The 22143-nt window shown below is 42.0% G+C and overlaps 1 protein-coding gene across 1 annotated transcript in view; it reads right to left on the bottom strand.

Annotated features, from left to right (window-relative positions):
• rgs9a (regulator of G protein signaling 9a) overlaps positions 1-15752 on the bottom strand; it is a 59064-nt gene extending 43312 nt beyond the window's left edge. Inside the window, exons 1-4 of the mRNA XM_063471049.1 lie at positions 15519-15752; positions 11437-11533; positions 3998-4048; positions 3273-3379 (exon numbers count right to left, since the gene is read on the bottom strand). Coding sequence (XP_063327119.1) covers positions 3273-3379; positions 3998-4048; positions 11437-11533; positions 15519-15587 — 324 coding nt within the window. The 5' untranslated portion in view covers positions 15588-15752. The remainder of the gene's footprint in view (positions 1-3272; positions 3380-3997; positions 4049-11436; positions 11534-15518) is intronic.
• Positions 15753-22143: the final 6391 nt, after the last annotated feature.

The raw sequence follows: 22143 nt of genomic DNA, 5'->3' as shown, positions 1-22143 counted from the left end.
GAAAAATCATGTACATTTCAGAATTATACATTTTCAGGGGAACATAAAATGAGTTAACAATTTAAAGCTGTTCTGCAGCAATAGTTTGTTTAAGTCTTGAAAGCTGGAGCTACAAATTCCTACAGGTGTTTCAACTTTTCTGGATTACTTCTAACCCCTCTGTCTGCATAAAAGCAGTGCTGGAACACACTGTGGTGCCAGACCCTCGTAAGCATCAGTTGAACAGTATTGGACTGCAGAAAGTAGTGTGTTGGTACAAAATGGTGTGAAAAGGAAAACAATGGAAGAGAGACAGACCATCATAACACTTATAAATGTAGGTCTGTGCTACAGAGAAACTGCAAAGAAAGTCAAGGTGTCAGTGAGTAGTTTCCTTCACAATCCAAAGGCTCAGAAACTGTGACAGGAAGAGGTCTGCAGACCCAAAGACACGACTGAACCAGAGGACAAGTTTCTGAGAGTTAACAGCTTGTGTGATGGCGGCTCACAGGACAACAGCTTCAAGCAGCTTAATACTGGTTGTAGTGAGCAAGTCTCAGTTTCAACTGTAAAGAGAAAACTTCAAGCTGCAGGTTTGACAGACGTCAGAATAGGACAAAGAGGCCTGGCTGGGCCATGAAACACCACCATTGGACTACTGAAAACTGGAAGAAGGTATTATGGACTCATGGATCAACATTTGAAATCATGCAGGATCTTTGTACGCCGTCGAGTAGGCGAAAGGATGGTTCCACAGTGTGTGGCATCAACTGTCAAACATGCAGAAGGAAGTGTGATGGTCTGGGGCTGTTTGCTGGATCCAGGGTCGGTGACTGGTACAGAGTGAGAGGCTCCCTGAACCAAAACAGCTACCACAGCATCCTGCAGCACCATGCAGGACCCTCTGGTTGGTCAGGGGTTCATCCTACAGCAGGATAATGACTCAAAACATAAGTCCAAGCTGTGCCAGAACTACCTCAGGAAAAAAGAACAGGATGGTGAGCTTGAAAACATAGAGTGTCCAGCACAGTCTCCAGACTTAAACCCCATCGAGCTGGTTTGAACTGGACAGAAGAGTGAAAGCAAAGCAACCTACAAGGTCCACATTTATGGGAACTTCTGCTACAGATATGGGAGAAGATTTGATTTCTATTGTAGAAAGAAGCCACGGCTGTGTTCAGCTGTTATATCTGCCAAAGGTGCAACTTTGATGAGTCAAAGTTTAGGATACATTTTGGTCCATAAACTGATTCCATGATTTCTTTTTTACTCCAACTGTTTATTGGTACTATACTTTCATTTAAGAATGCAATGAGACATTAAACTGCATAATCTTCAATAACAAACTGGAAAATTGGGGTGTTATAAAACTTTTAACTAGTAGTGTGTGTGTGTGTTCCTTTCCTTTTCCTTCAGGCTCAGAGGGAACGTTTTCTGCCTGGTATCAGGCTAAAAAACAGTTTCCTTGGAGGAGCCAGAGGACAACCCCTGATCCAAGTCCCCCCTCAGGTCTAAACAAGAGCAAAATCTGAAGGCATGAAGACATCAAGGATTTCCAGGTTAATGACTCAAGATTTGAACCCCTGAGGCTGTACATGCACCCTTCACTGATGAGATGATTCAACATCTTGCTCATCATACAAATCTGTACTCTGATTGGAGGATCCAATCCACAGGCCTAAAGGGTTTCTTAGCAGTCTATATGGGTGTTTTCAGTTTCCCTTTGCTGAAGGACTTGTGGCACCATGAATCATGTTTTCATGCAGTAGCTGATATCAGGTCAAGGAAGTGGTTCCACCTGTTATGTTGTTTGTGTGTATGGTTATAATTATGCACAGCGTACGTGAGTGCTAGCACATCTTTCAAAGTTTCCTGTCCAGTTCATATAGTCTGAGGCCTGTACTATGAAGCACGAGGTTACTTATCCAGGAAACTTCGAGGTTAACCCTGGGTTCTGTATCACCAACATGAGAACCCTGAACCCTTCTTGCCACAGTACATTGCCATGGTAACTTACACTGCAAACCTAACCTACTCTGGAGCTGGTTACAAGATTCAGATTAGAGATTAACAGGTATGAAATCACTGCCTGCTGACCAATCAATTCTCCAGAAAATGGTTAAAATAGCAGCCTCGAAGTCTTTGTGTTGGCTTGATGAGCATCAGTAATATACTGTAGTCATGGACCCAACTTTTTTCATGTTGACTGCAAACTATTTTACATACACTACCAATCAAAAGTTAGCTTTTTCTTTATTTTCATGACTATTTCCATTGTAGATTCTCACTGAAGCCATCAAAACTATGAATGAACACGTGGAATTATGTAGTAAACAAAAACGTGTGAAATAACTCAAAACATGTTTGATATTTCAGATCCTTTGCTTTGATTCCTGCTTTGCTCACTCCTGGCCTTCTCTCCATGAGCTTCATGAGGTCGTCTCCTGAAATGGTTTCCAACAGTCTTGAAGGAGTTCCCAGAGATGCTGAGCACTTGTTGGTCCTTCTACCTTCACTCTGCGCTCCATCTCACATATATTTGAAGATTAAGCCAGGACATTCTTGGCTAAAACATGTTGTCAGTGTATGGGTGACAGACAAACAGGGTGTTTCAAAAGGTTAGGTATCGTTTGGGTCCAAACGATTGTGTGTAGGCTGTATTGGTACCATTATAAGAACAGCAACCAGACCAAAGCAATGGTTTTGACTCGATCAGCGTTAACCCCACAACCTGACGGCTGACAAATAAAATACATTTATGAACACAGCTGTAGAGCCAGGAGTGCCAGCATGAATTAAATAAATACATCATTAAATGATTAATTAAATACTTAATTAATTAATTAATTAATTAAATGTGCAGTTAGCTAATTAAAATTGGAAATAAATTAAACAAATGGGCTTTTAATTAATTATTTTTATGTTTATTTAATTAATTAAATAATTTAATTAAAACATTTAATTCATTATTTAATGATGGCTGTATTTATTTAATTCATTTATTGATTGACTGATCCCCCTTTCCAACCAAACAGTGTATGCGCACAGACACGTTAGCAGGACTACGTCTGAGTCCTACGCTCAGAGGTTGTTGAATTTATGCAGAAGGAATTTAATTGCTAATAAATACCTGCACCCACAGAATGAAACGATTTGCTCAGATTATGTTTTTTCTCACGTGTAACTTCTGACAAATTCCATATAAACTCCTTCACATACTTTACCTACGATGGGACAGTGTGACTCTGACTCTTATCAAATGTAGCAAAGCTGAAGCAAACATTTAGCTTTACCTGGAAACGGTACAGGCTGCTGTCGTTGCACATGACCAGCTTCTTATGGTTCTGCAGCGGGTAGATGTAACCATAAGCTACCAACATGGTGCCAAAGGTCTGAGCCTCTGGAACAAAGGCAGGAAAGAAAGAGAATAAAATCAGTTCAAACAACATTTGGCTGGTGTTCTCTTAAATATAAATTCATAATACAGAGGTAATATCCCAGCTATTACAGGACGAGAGGCAGGGTGACAGTCTATCGCAGGGCTAACACATAGAGACAAACACCATTCACACTCACATCCACACCTATGGGCAATTTAGAGTTACCAGTTAACCTAACCCCACTAACTGCATGTCTGAACTGTGGGAGGAAGCCCAGTACCCAGAGGGAACCTATGCAAACACAGGAAGTAAATGCCAACTCCACTTTGGTTGTCCGCTGCTTTCAAAAAGTTCTTTAGTTTTTTGGGGGGGTTTTTAAACTTGTACTGATTTTTCCAAATCCATACATTAATAATTAATAAACACTAAAACTGGCTGAAACAAAACATTCTCAGAAAATAAAAACTAACTTGAAATGAGCAAATTCACAATGGAAACTAAGTGAAACTACACTGAAGTAAAAGCAAAAAGGCAAAAAGAAATAAAACTATAGTAACTCTGGTAAATGGTGTGTGCAGTGATTTAATGTCTCAAAGTGCAGGGCTGCAGTACATTTAGAAAAAGAGCTTTAATCGTACCTTCTGTAGTGGTCTTCATTTTGTTGCTAATCCAAGCAATTATGTCATTACCTGTGTGGCGACAAATATACTGATCAGAATTAAGAACACTTAAATCACACGTCTTTGTGTTTATGTTGTGTCATTTGTTGGTCAGTGGAAACCAAAATTATAAATCCTTTGAAAAAATGGGTTCAAAATCTCACCAAAATCAAAAAAAGCAAAAAGAAAATTATTTCATCCCAAATTATTTTAATGAAAGCCAGAAACATGAGTACACTAGAGGTTAATTTGGAAATCCTATTAAGAAAGAAGAAGATACTGACATGATTCTTGCTTTAACAGCAAAAAACAGAAAATAAAAACAACTTAAGAATAAAAATTCACAAAGAAAGAACCAAATAGCACCCTCAGCTGTTCCAAAGTGTAAAACAGTTAAATGTGGACTATAAACATTAGGTTAAATTCCTTTAATAATGTCTTACAGAGACATGGTTACAGCATGATTAGTATGTTAGTTTAAATGAATCATCACCCCCGAGTCATACCAACGACCAGATACAGTTTTATTTTATTTGAGAACCTGGCACACAGCCTTATATAGGCTCAGATATAATAGATAGTAGGTCATTTTAACATGCATGCAGGTGCTGGAAATGTCAACCTCAGCCCTGCATTTAATCTAGTATTAGACTAGTATCAGGCATTTCTCAAACTATCAGTGAGCATGCTCAGCACATCATCACATAAAAACAGAATATGTAACAGTAAACTCTGAAACCCTTCTTTAGTATGATCATTTCTTAATAACATTTATCTTTACAGTAATAGATTACACAGCGGGGAGCACAGTGGTTAGCACTGCTGCCTCACAACAAGCAGCTTCTGCTTATCTTTACCAGGGTGACTTCATTCATTGTTTCAAAGGGTTTGATTCTAATATCTATGGTTCATTTAACCCTCATGTAAGGTAGGTCTTCCTGCTCTCTGCTAACTCACTGTGCTGCAGGGCACTGGGTTTGATTCTGGGATTATTTAATTCTGTTTACTGTTGCTGTGGTAGAGACCTTACTTATTGGTATGAGTTAACTTCAACAATTACTTCCTCCAAACCATCAACGTGTCTTTTAGACCCCATTCCTACAAGACTGCTCATAGAAGTCCTGCCATGAATAAATGCTTGGATCTTATAATCAGCTGTTTACCACAGGCTAGGCTGGACTACTGTAATTCATTATTATCAGGATGTCCTAAAAACTCCCTGAAAAGCCTTCAGTTAATCCAAAATGCTGCAGCAAGAGTCCTGACAGGGACTAGAAAGAGAGAGCAGATTTCTCCTGTATTGGCTTCCCTTCATTGGCTTCCTGTTAAATCCAGAATTCAAAATCCTGCTCCTCACATACAAGGTCTTAAATAATCAGGCCCCATCTTATCTTAATGACCTTGTAGTACCATATCACCCTATTAGAGCACGTCGCTCTCACACTGCAGGCTTACTTGTTGTTCCTAGAGTATTTAAAAGTAGAATGGGAGGCAGAGCCTTCAGTTTTCAGGCCCCTCTTCTGTGGAACCAGCTTCCAGTTTGGATTCAGGAGACAGACACTATCTCTACTTTCAAGATTAGGCTTCAAACTTTCCTTTTTGCTCAAGCATATAGTTAGGACTGGACCAGGTGACCCTGAATCCTTCCTTAGTTATGCTGCAATACCCAGACATGACATATCATGCAGATATGGGCCAGGTCTGGCGTAGATGGCACTCTTTATGTCATGGCATGCCACATCTGGCTCGATTGTGGTTTGGTCTACGTGGCCCTGGCTCATAGAAAACAGGTCTGGCCCGGATCCGGCATCAACTGGCACTTCTGACTGACTGGTGTCATGGCAGGGTGTATGTCTGCCAGATGTGGGCCAGGTCTGGCAATACTGCTATGGTAGCCAACATTTCAAATGCAGGTTTAACAGGTTTGTGAGTGTACACTTTATCCAAAACCTAGTGAGGGTTTACTCATGTTTACTACCGGGTGGCTGTAGCTCAGGAGGTAGAGCAGGTCACCTACTGATCGGGAGGTTAGTGGTTCGATCCCTGACTCCTCCAGTCTGCATGTCAAGACTATGAACGTAGTTAGGAAGCACTCAGTTTAGATAAAGTGTGTGGTTGGGTGAATGTGGCATTTTGTATAGAGCACTTTGAGTAATCTGGGAGAGTAGAAAAGTGCTATATAAGAATCAGTCCATTCACTGTCTGAGCAGAGTTTCGTCATGGTACTTTTGCACTACATGTTGTTATTACATGGCTTGATTAAGGTCCACATCAGACTGACATCTGGGGCCAGAGCTGAAACTTTTCTAGGCCAGCACAGGGCCAGCAGTGTGTCTGCAACTGGCCTTGTGCTGGCCCATGTGTGGGCCACCAAAAAGCCGTCATTCTGTGCGGTATGTGGGCCATGTGTAAGCCCATTGTGTGGGCCAGATCCGGGTCCACACAATGGGCTGCTGCTGCTGCTATGTGGGCAGCAGCGGAGCAGGTCGCAGCCACCTACAGCTACCAACACCTACACCCCCCTGATGGAATACCTCTGGTTCTAACACATCATTTACACACTGGTTGGCTGCTCAAATTTCCCTTCCAGGCCTTAGTCCAGATTAAAAAGCCACTTTGGTTCTTAGAGCACTGCACAGATATCATCCAATCATGGCTGCTTTATTTAGCTGCTGGCAGAGTAGCTTAAGCAGCAAAGCTTTAAATAATCCAGCGAGGCTGTACAGATTAAATACCTGAGAGGTAAACGCACTGTCACCTTGTGGTCTAGCACATCGGACAGGACAAAGTATGAAGGTTCAAAAAACAGGAGCATTTAGCTTCAGAAATAACAGGTAGGCTTTAGTGAAAGAACCAAAACTATGAGAATTATTTGTTCTTTTTCTACTTAAATCTTTAATTGTTCTGTATCAGTTTGTGGTATTTTAAATCAATTTGAAACATTTATTTAATGCCATTTACAGAATTATATGTTTTTATTCACTTGGTTGTTTTTTATATATAGCACCAGTTCACAGTAACAGTCAGTTCAAGGTGCACTGTAAGGTGAAGACAAGGAGCTCAGACCGACCACACAAAAATCACCCAATGAACAGGACAAAAGATAAACTATGGGCAAGAGTAGAAAGGTCAGTGACATGCAGTTACCTTAGTATAATGTATGTAACCTACCCCATCATCTCCTCAACAAATGGGAAAATCAGAACCAAACTTTGCATGGACATTATAACACATACAGTGATTATTAACATATGTTTGCAAAATATTAGAGATGGACCGATCCGATATTAAGTATCGGTATCGGTCCGATACTGACCTAAATTACTGGATCGGATATCAGCGAGAAATTAAAAAATGTAATCCGATCCATTAAATATCAAAAAAGCACCTCACAAAACTTGTGACACGACGTAACTCGGCTTGTAACCGTAGCACGTTGAAGCAGTGTGCTCACGTGATAGAGCGGCTGTGTTTATTTGTAGCCTCGCTAGCAATCCAGCATTTAATCTCCGAGGAAGTTATTCCACAGAGAAGTAAAGCAAGTGTGTAAGTTCATCTCTGAATGTTTGTAAAGCGTTCCCACGTTAAGCTTAACAACCGATATATGGAGCCTCTCTCTCTCCCTCTCTTGCTGCTACTTCAATCGTGAAACTGCTTAATGATCAGCTGATCGGCTTTTCTGTCGTGAGTCCGTCTCTCTTCTTTGTTTTTGGCCCACTTTGCACCAGAAAGAGGAAACCAGCGGCTGAACAACAGCAGCACGTTTAACCTTGATAAGATGTTGTTAGATTTTATTTAATATTACTTTCTACACCAGGATCCTTTTCTACGTAGCTGACGGCTGGTAACTGTGCAGGGGCGGATCTAGCAAAGTTTAGCCAGGGGGGCCGATAGGGCATTAACAGGGAAAAGGGGGCACAAAGACATACTTATCTTTCTTATTCTCATTTAAAATGTCTAGCTTTTAATAAATAATTATCTGAATCTTACACCCAAAGTTTTAATCTGATGTAAAATGTATAGAAGTCCATTACTGTATATAGTAACTGTTAAGTCTAATATACCCTAGTAAGCTATAGTACTTTTTCCTTTGGGAAAGTACCATCTGTGCAGTCTGCAATTCTGTAGAAGAAAGATGTTGAATATATTTAATTATTCTTGAAAAATAATTTATTTCTGTGCATTTTTTCACACTGCATCAAATTAAAGTTGATTACATCGATTAAGCATCATGAGGTGGAGGGTGGGGGTGGTTCCCTATTTTTTTTTGCTGGGAGTTTGCAACCCTATTAATTAGGTTGCTTAATATTTCTGCTAAGTACTTTTTAAAATACCAGAATAGTAAGGATGGAGTAGGTTTAAGTTTATTAGATTGATCAGTATTGCTGAACTATGAAATATTTTGGGTGCAGTGTATTTTTTACATACAGGTATAACAGAATAGCTTTAGTGTTGTTGTTTATTTAAACTTGAGTATGAACTTATACAAAATGCAGCAAGATATTAAAAAAAAACAGTTTTATTGATTAAAAAATTTCCCCTTGTGGGACAATTAAAGGATTATTCTATTCTATTCTATTCTTAAAAACACACTATATCGGATTAATATCGGTATCGGCAGATATCCAAATTTATGATATCGGTATCGGTATCGGACATAAAAAAGTGGTATCGTGCCATCTCTACAAAATATATATGATATAAATCTCAATCTTTACTGATGGGTCTGTCTAGCACAGGCCCACCGCTGGAACGAGACAATTTAACTACACAGCAAAAGCATTGAACACCAAGTAGGCAAAGTTCTTTGTGTTACTCATGCATGAGGGAGACCGGACCGGAGCCAGATGTCGTTCCGCCCACTTGACCTCCGTCGGACTCTCGTCTGCTCCCTCGCAACAATGCTCTTTTATTGAGGTCACATGAATATACATAGGTTCATTAACATGTGACGTATACATACAAACAAAGAGTACCTTGCCTGTACGTTGTGTAAGTATGTGTGTGTGTGTGTGTGGGGTCAGAGTGTGACCCCATAAACGACTTCCCTAAACCTGCTGGTCTGGAAGTCCAGCAGTTCATCTAAACAAAAGGCACTTAGACTAAAACAGACATAGATATGTTTATCCTACCACAAAACAATAAGAGAAGGTACGACCTCTCCCATGCTCCCAGGATGTGGGTGTGAATGCCAGAACACTCTGGAATGCACACAGTCTTTGCAGACTCCTAAGGATCAAACCTCTACCAACATGACATTGATTATAAACTCATATATGAGTAGATATTTCTAAGCATAAATGACAATCCAACAATACAAATCTAACATTTACTCTGGTATTTTTGGATCAACAGAAGGCTTTCGGGAAGATTTGGGGGAAATCCGGGGAATGCTGATCCAGTCCAGAAGTAAGAAAAGAAATAAATGCATGAATGCAGGTTTTCAACGAGGCAGGATGATTCAAAAAATATATGTCAAAAGTCAACCATGTTCTAGTGTACAGTCATTTTTTCATAGCATGCACCTGACAAGTTCCCATCGTGCCCAACACAAATGGGAAGTAGAGCTGGTCCATATTTTGTTTGTGTCAACTTCCACAAAGGCCTCAAAATGATAGCAGTTGCTGTGTTATGTAAAGTTAAAGCCTCTGAAAAAACCAGTCCGTCACTTGGATTAGTCAGTGTGCATGTAAATGGAAGCATCTTTATCATGGATATCACTCATATGGACTACTGCAATTTCCAAGCGAACACGCCATTTTCTATACATGCCCATGTTACCAGGGCACAGCAGATGTCAGGTCATCTGGATTTTGCTAAGAAGGCTGCCAGAATCTTGGATTTGGTCTCAAACTCCAGTCCCTGCAGCAACAGATTACAGCACTCGTGTTTTCCCCTCATACTTCATTGAAACAGGCGGCTGAGAAGAGGAACGCTCACCTTGTGAGTGAGAAGTAGAAGTGAACCTTCTACTTTCCTCTTTGAAAAATGATACAGTGAGGGTTTGTTCACCTCATCTTACCATTAATTGCCTTTTCCTCACATTTCCACTACCGTCTGGGATCAGCCTGGAGCTTCTATCGTTTTCCATTAAAAACATATTAGATTAGTCTGAACAGGAAATAGAAAATAAACAGAACACGCTCATGTATAGAGTTGAAAATACAGATTTCAATGGAAGGTTCTAGATCTCACCCTGGGTCAACACACCTTAATCACATGATTACTTCATTCTCAGGCCTCGGGAGAACTTCGAGACATGTTGAGGAGGTCATTTAGCCATTTGAATCAGCTGTGTTGGATCAAGGACACATCTAAAACCTGCAGGACCCTCGAGGCGTGGAGTTGCCCACTCCTGCTCTATGGTATTATTTTAGTGTCTTTACCTTCCAACATGAAGCACCTTGAACCACATGTTGCTGTGATTTCGCGCTATATAAACAAAATGAATTTTAAATTTAAAAACAAACAGCGTTTGCAGCAGCTGCAGCCTGGCAGACCTCAGACATTCTAACTGTCAATTTTTCAAGGTAATCTGATGAGACTTCAGCCCATGTTTCCTGGAGCATCTCTAAAGATGTATTGGCTCAATGGAGACTGGCTTCGTACCATACAGTCAAGCTGTTACCACAACAGCTCAATAAGGTTCAGACCATGCTGGCCGTTCCATTACAGTGGGAATTCTGACTGATTATTCTTTCTTTTTGTTTACAGGCCCTTTGGGCCATGCCATGAGCATGCCATGCTCCTTTTTGGCTTCCTTGTTAGTGCAATGGTTTTCAGCTGTGCAACAGAATTGCAAAATGGGTTTCTACTAATGAATTAGCCTTTTAAAATTATTCATTTGGATAAGCAGCCACACCAGGAAATTGATCCACAGCACTGACAGTTGTTGATAATAGGCCTCTCTCCACAAAGGTAGATCATTCTATAAAAATAATCTGATTAATTTTAATTGTTTGTGAAATGTATCAAATTCTTTGTGAATTGCATGAGAATGTGTTTTTCTTTGTAAAACAAAGATATTTGCAAGTGATACCAAACTTTTGAGGGGTATGTAAGTGACTGGAGAGAATGAGTGTCATTAGTAATGAGAGGCTAATAGTAAGAGACTCTCTTACTATTAGCCTCTCTGGGCAACATATCAGAGGGAAGGTATCAGCAGGCATCATACAAAATAGTCTTGACTGGTTTTTATATAGTGCTGTTCTACTCTAAGCACTCTGGGAGACCAGGGTTTGATCCACCAATCTTCTGATTAGTTGATGATCTGCTCTACCTCCTACATCATGTACCAGTTAAAAATGTTTGAGTTTAATTTAATTCAGTTTTATTTACATTGTGTGTGTGTGTGTGTGTGTGTGTGTGTGTGTGTGTGTGTGTGTGTGTGTGTGTGTGTGTGTGTGTGTCACACTCACCAGCAATGACATGTGGGATGGTAGTGATATTGAGCTTCTGCTCTGTACCTTTAACTCCACTTTTTGGGTCCTGCATTTCTAGCAAAATCGACTCCAGCTGAAAACAGAGGTGAATGAAAAAGATTAATATAAAGAGAACAACAGAGACACAGCCTTTGGAAGCTGTCGCTGTCGTCGAGATACTTAAACTCTCCCACTTGGGGCAGGAACTCATCCCTGACACAGAGTGGGCACGCCACCCTTTTCCGGCTGAGAACCATGGCCTCAGATTTGGAGGTGCTGATCCTCATTCCCACCGCTTGACACTCAGCTGCGAACTGTTCCAGTGCGAGCTGGAGGCCATCACCTGATGAAGCCAACAGAGCCACATCATCCACGAAAAGCAGAGATGAGATTTTCAGACCACCAAGAGAAAGCCTTCTGCTACTTGGCTGCATCTAGAAATTCTGTCCATAAAAATTATGAACAGAATCGGTGACAAAGGGGCAGCCCTGGCAGAGCCCATCACCAACCGGAAACAAGTCTGACTTGTTGCTATGGGCCAGACACCCCATACTCCCGAAGCACCTCACACAGGACACCCCGAAGGACACGGTCAAATGCCTTCTTCAAGTCCACAAAGCACATCTAGAGTGGCTGGGCAAACTCCTATATCAAGTATCCTCGAGAGGATAAAGAGCTGGTCCAGTGTTCCATGACCAGGACCGAAGGTACTGCCCCAGACCTCCATGCAACCTTGTAGAGGCGTGTCAACCAAGACAGCAATACAACATGCAGAGCCTTCAGGAACTCAGGTGGCACACCTCACCCTCCACAGGAGCCCCTGCCACCAGGGAGTTGTTTAGCAGCCTCAGAGACCTCACCCCCAAAGATGGACGAGTCGTCCCCCTCATCCCCAGACTCTGCTTCCAGTGATGTTGGTAGGGTTACTGAAATTGGGCAAGCTGGTATATAATGATGTGCTACGTGATCGCTAGTGCAACAAAGCTATGTTAGCATAACATAAACAGTAAAGCTGGAGGATGAACGCTAACAAACGGAGGACTTTTTTCCACTCGATAAAAGTTCATGTGAGCGTTCCCCATGGTTAGGGGCAAATGCAGTCGCATGGCACGATGCTGTAAACGGACCAAACTTCAGTCAGGAGAACAACTGAGATAATCCATCCACAATACGAGGTTAGTCATTAATATACTGCTGCATGGGCTGGGCTGTAGTTACATCGGAAGGGTTTAAAAACTGAGCTTTAAAATGATTAGTGGTAATAAAAACCATCAAGCGCTAGCATTTCCAGCACCGGTAACCATTCATTCTGCTGTTTTAATCCCTACTTGCATTTTATTTGCCCCACAAACAGTTATGTACAAAATGAAGAAGAACACAGCAGGTCCGTACAAAGACAGACTTGACAAAAAGGCAAAAAAAAAAAAGGTATGAGGAAAAAAATCAAAGTAATGAAAGGGTCAGACCCATACGAGCAGAGTGGACTGAAGACATTAGCGTGCTGCCCAACCTTCATCACGCTCATATTTATAATTATATGTTCCTAAGTGTGAGTGCATACACTCATGAAGTGTTTGGTAACTTCAGATCCCTGCAACAAGCCCAGTTCCAGTTTACCGATGGATGGGTACAGGACACTGACATGTTCTGAGTAGCCAGATGTGTAGGTGGACACCAGGTTTTATTTTAAGTGAAGGGCAACCCTTCAAAAAACAGACAGAGCAGTGGAGTAGCCAAGCCAATAGAACAATATAAAACTCGATTACTAAAATATAATTTATTTCACAAAAAGATTTTAAACAGTTAAAAACACCCCTGGCCACTTAGAACACACAGTAAAAACATAAAAACAACACTAAAAGTCCACTGGCGTCAGCCACAGCATTAAAATCCACCAAAATCGGAGCGGGACAAAGAAAACCCGGCAACGTGCCCGGCCGTCGTGTTTGTCTCTTCGCTTTGGAGTACTGGAAGAGAGAGGGGGCAGCGATAGTGCAGAAAGGGAAAAGGAAAGGGATTTCTTGTCGCAAGCTAGCCACTTGTACCTACAATCCTTTGTGCTTTTACCCCGGGAATTACGTCATAAATTTCGAACTCTATAGACCATGTTCAGTACCTCCATTGCCAAAGCTGCTGCACTGAGCTGCGGCAGCAGGGTTGTTGGTAACTGTTGTGGTGGTAACCCCTGAACCAAATGGTGGACACCAGAGATGAAGGGAGCCAGCAGGCTGAAGAAGGAAGCCTATCGGGCTTGGTTAGCTTGTGGGACTTCGGAGGAAGCTTATAGGTACCGACAGGCCAAGCAGCATGCGGCAATGGCTAAAGCAAAAACTCAGGTGTGGAAGGAGTTCGGGGAGGCCATCGAAAAAGATTTTTGGATTGCCTTGCAGAGATTCTGGCAAATCATCAGGCGACTCAAGAGGGGAAAGCGGCGCTGTACCTGCATTATGTATATTGCAGGTGGAGCACTGCTGAACATTGAACATTGTCAGGCAGTGGAAGGAATACTTCGAGGACCTCCTTAATCCCACTGGAAATGCTGTTTAGTTTTCTGTCTTCATTTATGTTGGAAGTGATAGCAGAGCTGTATGTTTGATTTTTTTCAGAAATCTCTCAGTCAGAACATGCTATATTATATTTAGATGGAAGCTAGCGAGCTAACTTCCTGCTAACTTCTAACTCCGTTAAATGTCATAAATTCCGTCTTCATAGATACCTGGATGTTAACCTCTTAAGCCCCAAGCCTACCTGATCTCCTGCCTTTTGCCCCCGTATCAGGGGGCGTTGGGGCTTAAGAGGTTAAACTTAATTGTTACACCTGGTAGAGCAGCCACACTGATCATTTTATTACAGATGAAAGAATTTAAACAGTTTTTCAACTCTCACTAATGCTGCAGTGATCGTTTGACTTTGGGACCTGCAGCGGAGTTTGGGCCCAGACATGGCTAATGACATCAGACTTAAAGACCGGATTGGGGCTCAGTGTGCCCAGTCTCCCTCAGAATGCTGCTGAAACTCTGCCGGAGGTATGCGTTAAAGATCTCACGGACCACTGTCTCTGCCAGGCATTCCCAGCGCACCCTCACTATACCTTTAGGTGTGCCAGGTCTGTCCAGCATCCCCCCCTGCCACCTGATCCAACTCACCACCAAATGTTGATCAGTTGACAGCTCAGCCCCTCTCTTTACGCAAGTTTTTTAAATTGGAATAGTAGTAAACTGGGTAAGAATAGCTTTCATACTGTAAAACACCAGGCCTATTTCATAAAGAATCTGATTAGTTAGGTTAAATGGCCTGTATTTGTATAGCACTTTACTAGTCCCTAAGGACCCCAAAGCGCTTTATCCAGTCATCCACACACATTGATGATGGCAAGCTACATTGTAGCCACAGCCACCCTGTAGCGCACTGACAGAGGCAAGGCTGCCGGACATTGGCGCCACCGGGCGCTCTGACTACCACCAGTAGGCAACGGGTGAAGTGTCTTGCCCAAGGACACAACGACCAAGACTGTCCGAGCCAGGGCTCGAACCGGCAACCTTCCGATTACAAGGTGACCTCCCAACTCATGAGCCACAATCGCCCCAGTTAATACTGGAATACTTCTTTGTTTATCTTATTCCTGTGTCTTTGCCTCATTGTGCCAATGAATTGTTTGAAAGTTAATATCTTTATCTGAAGTGCATAACGATAAGGTTGTTCAGATGCTTTAGACTGCAGTGACATCATGCTGCCAAACAATAACACTAATTAGCTTTTAGGTGGAATAAAGGATTAGCTTCAGCAAGCCTCTCATGCTGGCAAACCAATCATGTTTAAATCTCATGCAAATGCATGGGTATCCATTAGATACTGCATGCAACAGAAAAATCTTTATATACGCTTAAGAACAGGAAGTAGGGAAACAAGGTTATTGCAGCTTGTGTGCTTTGTATTTTTCTTTTTTCACAAAAGCAGTTTATATAGAAATCTAGAGCCTAATGTGAAAAAGCCTTTAATTATTAATGAATGATGGATAATCAAGATATATTACAAAAGGAATACATAATAATGCTATAACAGTAATGATATTGACCCACCTTTTTGAGGCAATACAAACGGGGCTGGAAATGTTGTGCCCGGTTTGGGCGCGCTGTTCTGATAGTCATTTTTGCAGATGAATGAAGCGTGAATCAGATGTAAAGCAATCAAATCAAATCCTGGTATGAAATGTCCCAGTTAGAACAGGTTTAGTTGCTGACAGGCAAATGCATGCCTGCAGTGAACAGAGGTAGCGTCTGTGAGGAGACTGTAAGACCGGAGGCTAAGGATGGATTAATCTTCCAGTCAGCTGTAAGCTTTTTCTCTCACCCAAGGCAATTACAGAGAAAGGCCTGGCTCTGACTGACAAGAGTCAAGATCGATGCTGTGTCTCAGTGTACAGTTGTAATGGCTGTAAGTAAGTAAGTCAAATGTATTTATATAGTGCTTTTCACAGATAAAAATCACAAAGTGCTTCACAATGCAAAGACTGAAAATACAACATATACAATGTAAAACAGCAAAATACAACATAAAAACAACAAATTAGTTGAAATCTTGTCTATATGAAAATGTCTTCAGCTGTTTTTTAAAAGAATCAATGGAGTCAGTGTAAAAACAGTGGAAGAGGATTCCACAGCCGTGGTGCTGCTGCCCGATCACCACGAGTTTAAATAGAGTGCGTGGGGCCACCAGCAGACTCTGACCTGATGACCTCAGAGCTCGGGAAGATGAATGCGGGTTCAGCAGGTCAGATATGTACTGGGGAACTTGACCATTTAGGGCCATGAAGGTTAGAACTAAAATTTTAAAATGAAACTTGAAACTTACATGCAACCAGTGAAGGGAGGCTAAAACTGGAGTGATATGAGATCTTCTGTTGGTGCCTGTTTAATAATAATAATAATAATAATAATAATAATAATAGTAATAATAATAATAAACTTTATTTATAAAGCACACTAAAAACCAAGGGTATACCAAGGTGCTTGTCAAAAAATAAAGAGAGGGGAGGGAAAAGAGAAAGGACCTGGCACGTATCAATTATAAAACCTTGACAATCATAATACATAAAAGTAGTTAACAAAGCATAATGGATAAAAATGTATCAACGCACACCAAATATTAACTAGGTGGAAAAGCAAGATTAAATAAATAAGTCTTCAGCCGTGATTTAAACAATGGCATAGAGTCAGACGCCCGGATAGCAACAGGAAGATTGTTCCATAGACTGGGGCAGCTACAGCAAACGCACAGTCGACCTGAGACTTCAGCCGAGAACGAGGTTGCTCCAGAAGAAGTTGGGTAGCAGATCTAAGTGCTCTGACAGGAGTGTGTAGCCTAAGAAGCTCATTGAGGTAGCTCGGCGCCAAATTATTGATAATTTTGTATGTGAAACATAGTATTTTAAATTGAATACGGTATTTAACTGGCAGCCAGTGCAAGCCAGCAAGAACAGGAGTGATGGAAGAAAATTTCCTGCTACCTGTCAAAAGGCGTGCCGCCACATTCTGGACAGTCTGCAATCTAAGGAGAAGGGAGGAGGAAAGGCCAATGTAAAGAGAGTTGCAGTAGTCCAACCTGGAAGTCACGAATGTGTGAATAAGTTTTTACAGGTCATTGTGCGGAATATAGTGCTTAGCCTTAGAAATATGGCACAGCTGATTAAAACTAGACCTCACTACGGCAGACACTTGCTTGTCAAATTTAAATGAGCTATCCAGTAATATGCCCAAATTACTGGCATAATCAGAAGGAGAGCTAGCAAAAGGCATCAGAGCAGCACACAATTGGTCACGGGGGATTTTACTATCGAACACCACGATCTCCGTTTTCTTTTCGTTCAGGACAAGAGAATTACTCTTGAACCAATCTTTAACCTCACGCATGCATTCACAAAAATAGTGAAAAGACAATACAATACAACTTTATTTGTATAGCACGCTTAAAAGACCGGCGGTACACCAAAGTGCTTTACAATAAAAACAGGAAAATTAAGACATTAAATAAAAGACTATTAACAAAGTACCACATATGTCATCAGGTTAAGGGCACTAATTATACAGCAATAGTCAAGTCAAGTCAAGTCAAGTTTATTTATAAAGCACATTTAAAAACAACCAAGGCTGACCAAAGTGCTGTACAATAAAATACAAATATAAAATACTATAAAACACAGGTACATAAAATACCTCACTGATAAAACAATAAATTAAAACAATAGGTTAAACCTTGCTAAAAGCCAATGAAAAGAGGTGAGTTTTAAGAGCAGTTTTAAAAGTTCCTAGGCTTGTGGAGAATCTAATGTGAGGGGGTAAACTGTTCCACAGTCTGGGTGCAGCCACAGCAAAAGCCCTCTCTCCCCTAGTCTTCAATCTGTACCTGGGAACATCTAAAAGCATCAAGTCTGCTGACCTCAGAGATCTCCTGGGGCAGTAAGTGCTAAGAAGCTCTGCCAGGTAAGGAGGTGCAGTACCGTTTAGAACCTTAAAAACCAGCAATAAAATTTTAAAATCAATTCTAAAAGCAACTGGGAGCCAGTGGAGAGAGCAGAGGACCGGAGTGATGTGGTCTCTCCTTTTGGAACCGGTCAGCATGCGAGCAGCAGCGTTCTGCACCAGTTGGAGGCGATGCAAACAGGAACGATCTAAACCAGCATAAAGGGAGTTACAGTAGTCCAGCCGTGAAGTAATAAGAGCATGGACCACCCTTTCTAGATCGTTCCTGCACAGGTAAGACTTGACTTTAGCTAAAATCCGTAGGTGATTAAAAGATCCCTTGACTACGGAGCTGATTTGTTTATCAAATTTAAAAGCACTGTCAAAAGTAACACCGAGGCTCTTAATGGAGGAAGTACATTCAGAAGTTAGGGGTCCCATAAAATCAAAGGAAGGGTTGGGGTCTTTAGGAAGCCCAAACACAATGACTTCAGTTTTACTTTCATTTAAATGTAGAAGGTTAAGAGCCATCCAAGACTTAACGTCAGACAGACAGGAGAATAACGGCTGCAAAGAGTCCTTACAGTCTAACCTCAGAGGGAGGTAGATCTGTATGTCATCAGCAAAAAAGTGGAAGGACACATTATGTTTGCGCAGCACATCGCCCAGAGGGAGCAAATACAGAATAAACAGCAGGGGGCCTAGAATGGACCCCTGAGGTACACCACAAGTTAAAGGAGCTCTGGGAGATGACAGTTCACCAAGGTGAACAGAAAAACTCCTGTTATCCAGGTAGGACTGGAAAAACTTTAAAACAGTACCTTTCAGACCGACACAGTGTTCTAGGCGGGATAACAGTATGTTGTGATCGACAGTGTCGAAGGCTGCTGTCAGGTCTAAGGTTACTAGGACAGCAGCACGACCAGAGTCTACAGTTAAAAGCAAATCATTAAAAACTCTCAGTAAGGCGGTTTCAGTACTGTGACGAGCTCTAAAACCAGACTGAAACTTCTCATAGAGACTGTTGTTGTCTAAAAATGACTGGAGCTGCCTAAAGACAACTAGTTCCTATACTTTGGACAGAAAGGGCAGATTGGAGATGGGCCTATAATTAGAGAGTATAGCTGGATCCAGGTTAGGCTTTTTGAGGAGAGGTTGAACAACAGCATGCTTAAAAAGTGTTGGGAAACAACCAGAGCTGAGACAGGCATTGATCAGGACCAGAAGGACAGGTCCAACTGAGTCCAGGACCTGCTTCAGAAGACAAGAGGGGATAGCGTCAGTGGAACAGTTGGTAGACTTGACCTTGCAGACTGTTTCATGCAGCTGAGAAAGAGAGATTAACTCGAACTGATTAAAGGCAGATTGGCACGGGAGAGAAACACAGGGATTTAAAAGTGGAGGTGGAATGACAGACTGCAGGGAGGAAATCTTATTAACAAAGAAACATAAAAAGTCATTGCAAAGGGTGGCAGAAGGTGTGAGGCCAGTGGACGTATGAGGATCAACAATGGAGTTTAAAACACGAAACAAAGTCTGAGGTTTATGGACATTACTGCTAACCAGGTTAGATATGTAGGAGGACTTAGCCTCTTTAGCAGCTTTCTGATAAGATAAAAGAGAGTCTCTCAGGATATTGAAGGAGATTTGCAGCTTGTCCTTTTTCCACTTTCTCTCAGCACGCCTGCAGGAGCGCCTGAGAGCGCGAACAGAGTCTGTAATCCAGGGTTCAGCATGAGCTTTGGGACGGAGTGATTTTAGGGGAGCGATGGAGTCCAGAATAGAAGTGCATGTTGAGTTGAAAAGAGCAGTTAAATCTTCTGCACACAGGGAATCAATCCAGTCCACCGTGGAGAGCTCAGAGTTGTTAAAAGCAGCAGAAAACTGGGATGGTACATGGGTATTGATGATCCGGTGGCGGCGTGAAGGAGCTTTAACTGCAGCAACAGAACATTGTGCAGTGGCAGAAAACAGAACAGGACGGTGATCAGAGATACACGCACTCTCACAGATTTCAGAGACGTGGATACTCAGGCCGTGAGACATAACGAGGTCCAGTGTGTGACCTTTCTCATGTGTGGAGCCAGACACATACTGAGTCAGGTTAAAAGAGTCCAGCAGTGATACGAAGTCTCTAACCAGAGGTTTAGATGGACAACACACATGGATGTTCAGATCACCAACAATAAGAAAATGATCAAAATCTACTGAAAGTCCTGATAAGAATTCACCAAACTCACTATTCAATAGAAGGGAATATAAGAACAAAGTTACTAAGAACAGATATAGCTGAAAGATAAAGTACATAAATAAGAAATTGAACCAAAAATAAAATGGGGACACTAACTAGATGGAAAAGCTATGTTGAATAAATGAGTTTTTAAACGGGATTTAAAAGATAAAACGGAGTCTGACGCACGGATAGCGATAGGAAGGTTGTTCCACAGATTCGGTGCAACCAGGGCAAAAGCACGGTCACCCCTAGATTTAAGTCTAGATCTAGGCTGAGCCAGGAGTAATTGGGCTGAAGACCTGAGGGCTCGCCCAGGGACATATAGACTAAGAAGATCGACAAGATAACGAGGGGCTAAATTATTTATAATTTTAAAGGTGCGCAACAATATTTTAAATTTAATGCGATATTTTATGGGTAACCAATGCAAATCAATAAGAACAGGGGTGATAGAGGCATGCTTTCTAGTGCCAGTCAGGAGGCGAGCCGCAGCATTCTGGACAAGCTGAAGTCTGTGAAGGAGAGCTGAGTGAAGACCAAAGTAGAGAGAATTACAGTAATCCAATCTAGAAGTCACAAAAGCATGAATGAGCTTTACAAGATCTTTATGAGAGACATAGTGCTTAGCCTTAGCAATAAGGCTGGGAGCACTGTGAGAATCATGTTCTTTGATTTCTCCAGTGCCTTCAACACTATTCTTCCCTCGGTTCTGAAGGACAAGCTGGAGAACTCTGGAGTGGACCATCACCTCACTACCTGGATTTTGGACTACCTCACCGACCGACCACAGTATGTGAGGACTCAGGGCTGTGTGTCGGACAGGGTCGTCTGCAGTACGGGGGCCCCACAGGGAACGGTTCTGGCTCCGTTCCTCTTCACCATCTACACTGCAGACTTCTCCCACAACTCCACCCAGTGCTTCCTGCAGAAGTTCTCTGATGACTCTGCTATAGTCGGCCTCATCACTGATGGGGACGACAAGGAGTACAGAGGACTGACTCAGGACTTTGTGGACTGGCGCCAGCTGAACTACCTCCAGATCAATGCCAGTAAAACCAAGGAGCTGGTGGTAGACTTCCGCAGGCACAAACATCCTCCACTGCAACCACTGAACATCCAAGGTATGGACATTGAGACTGTGGACAGCTACAGGTACCTTGGTGTTCATCTGAACAACAAACTGGACTGGACTCATAACTCAGACGCCCTCTACAGGAAAGGGCAGAGCAGGCTGTACCTGCTGCGGAGACTCAGGTCGTTTGGAGTGGAGGGCCCACTCCTGAAGACCTTCTATGACTCTGTGGTGGCCTCAGCCATCTTTTATGGTGTGGTCTGCTGGGGCGGCAGCATCTCTGCTGGGGACAGGAAAAGACTGAACAGGCTGATCCGCAGGGCCAGCTCTGTTCTAGGATGCCCTCTGGACCCAGTGGAGGTTGTGAGTGACAGGAGAATGGTGGCTAAGCTGTCATCCCTGCTGGACAACATCTCCCACCCGATGCATGAGACTGTGACAGCACTGAGCAGCTCCTTCAGTGGGAGACTGCGGCACCCACGGTGTGGGACGGAGACATTTCGCAGGTCTTTCCTCCCCACTGCTGTCAGACTCCACAACAAAGACTTTAACTGATCATACACACACATCCACAAATGTGCAATAACACAAATGTGCAATAATCTTTCTGGCACCGTTGTATTTTTCACTCTGTTGTATATAGCATTTGTATTCTATTTTTATCCTATTGTATATTTTATTCTATTTTATTCTACTGTATATAGTATTCTATTTTTATTCTATTCTGTACAGTTGTGTACTGTATTTATTCTTATTTTATTTTATTCTAATTGTCCTTCATAACTTTTGCACTGTCCACTTCCTGCTGTGACAAAACAAATTTCCCACGTGTGGGACTAATAAAGGTTATCTTATCTTATCTTATCTTATCTTAAGGCGCAGTTGGTAAAAGCTAGATTTGATTACTGAAGACACTTGTTTGTTAAATTTGAAGGAGCTAT

Source organism: Pelmatolapia mariae, linkage group LG4 (assembly GCF_036321145.2).
Source record: "Pelmatolapia mariae isolate MD_Pm_ZW linkage group LG4, Pm_UMD_F_2, whole genome shotgun sequence".
In the NCBI taxonomy this organism is placed as follows: domain Eukaryota; kingdom Metazoa; phylum Chordata; class Actinopteri; order Cichliformes; family Cichlidae; genus Pelmatolapia; species Pelmatolapia mariae.
Note: the sequence above shows the minus strand (reverse complement) of the source record. Positions and strands in the feature narration are given on the sequence as shown.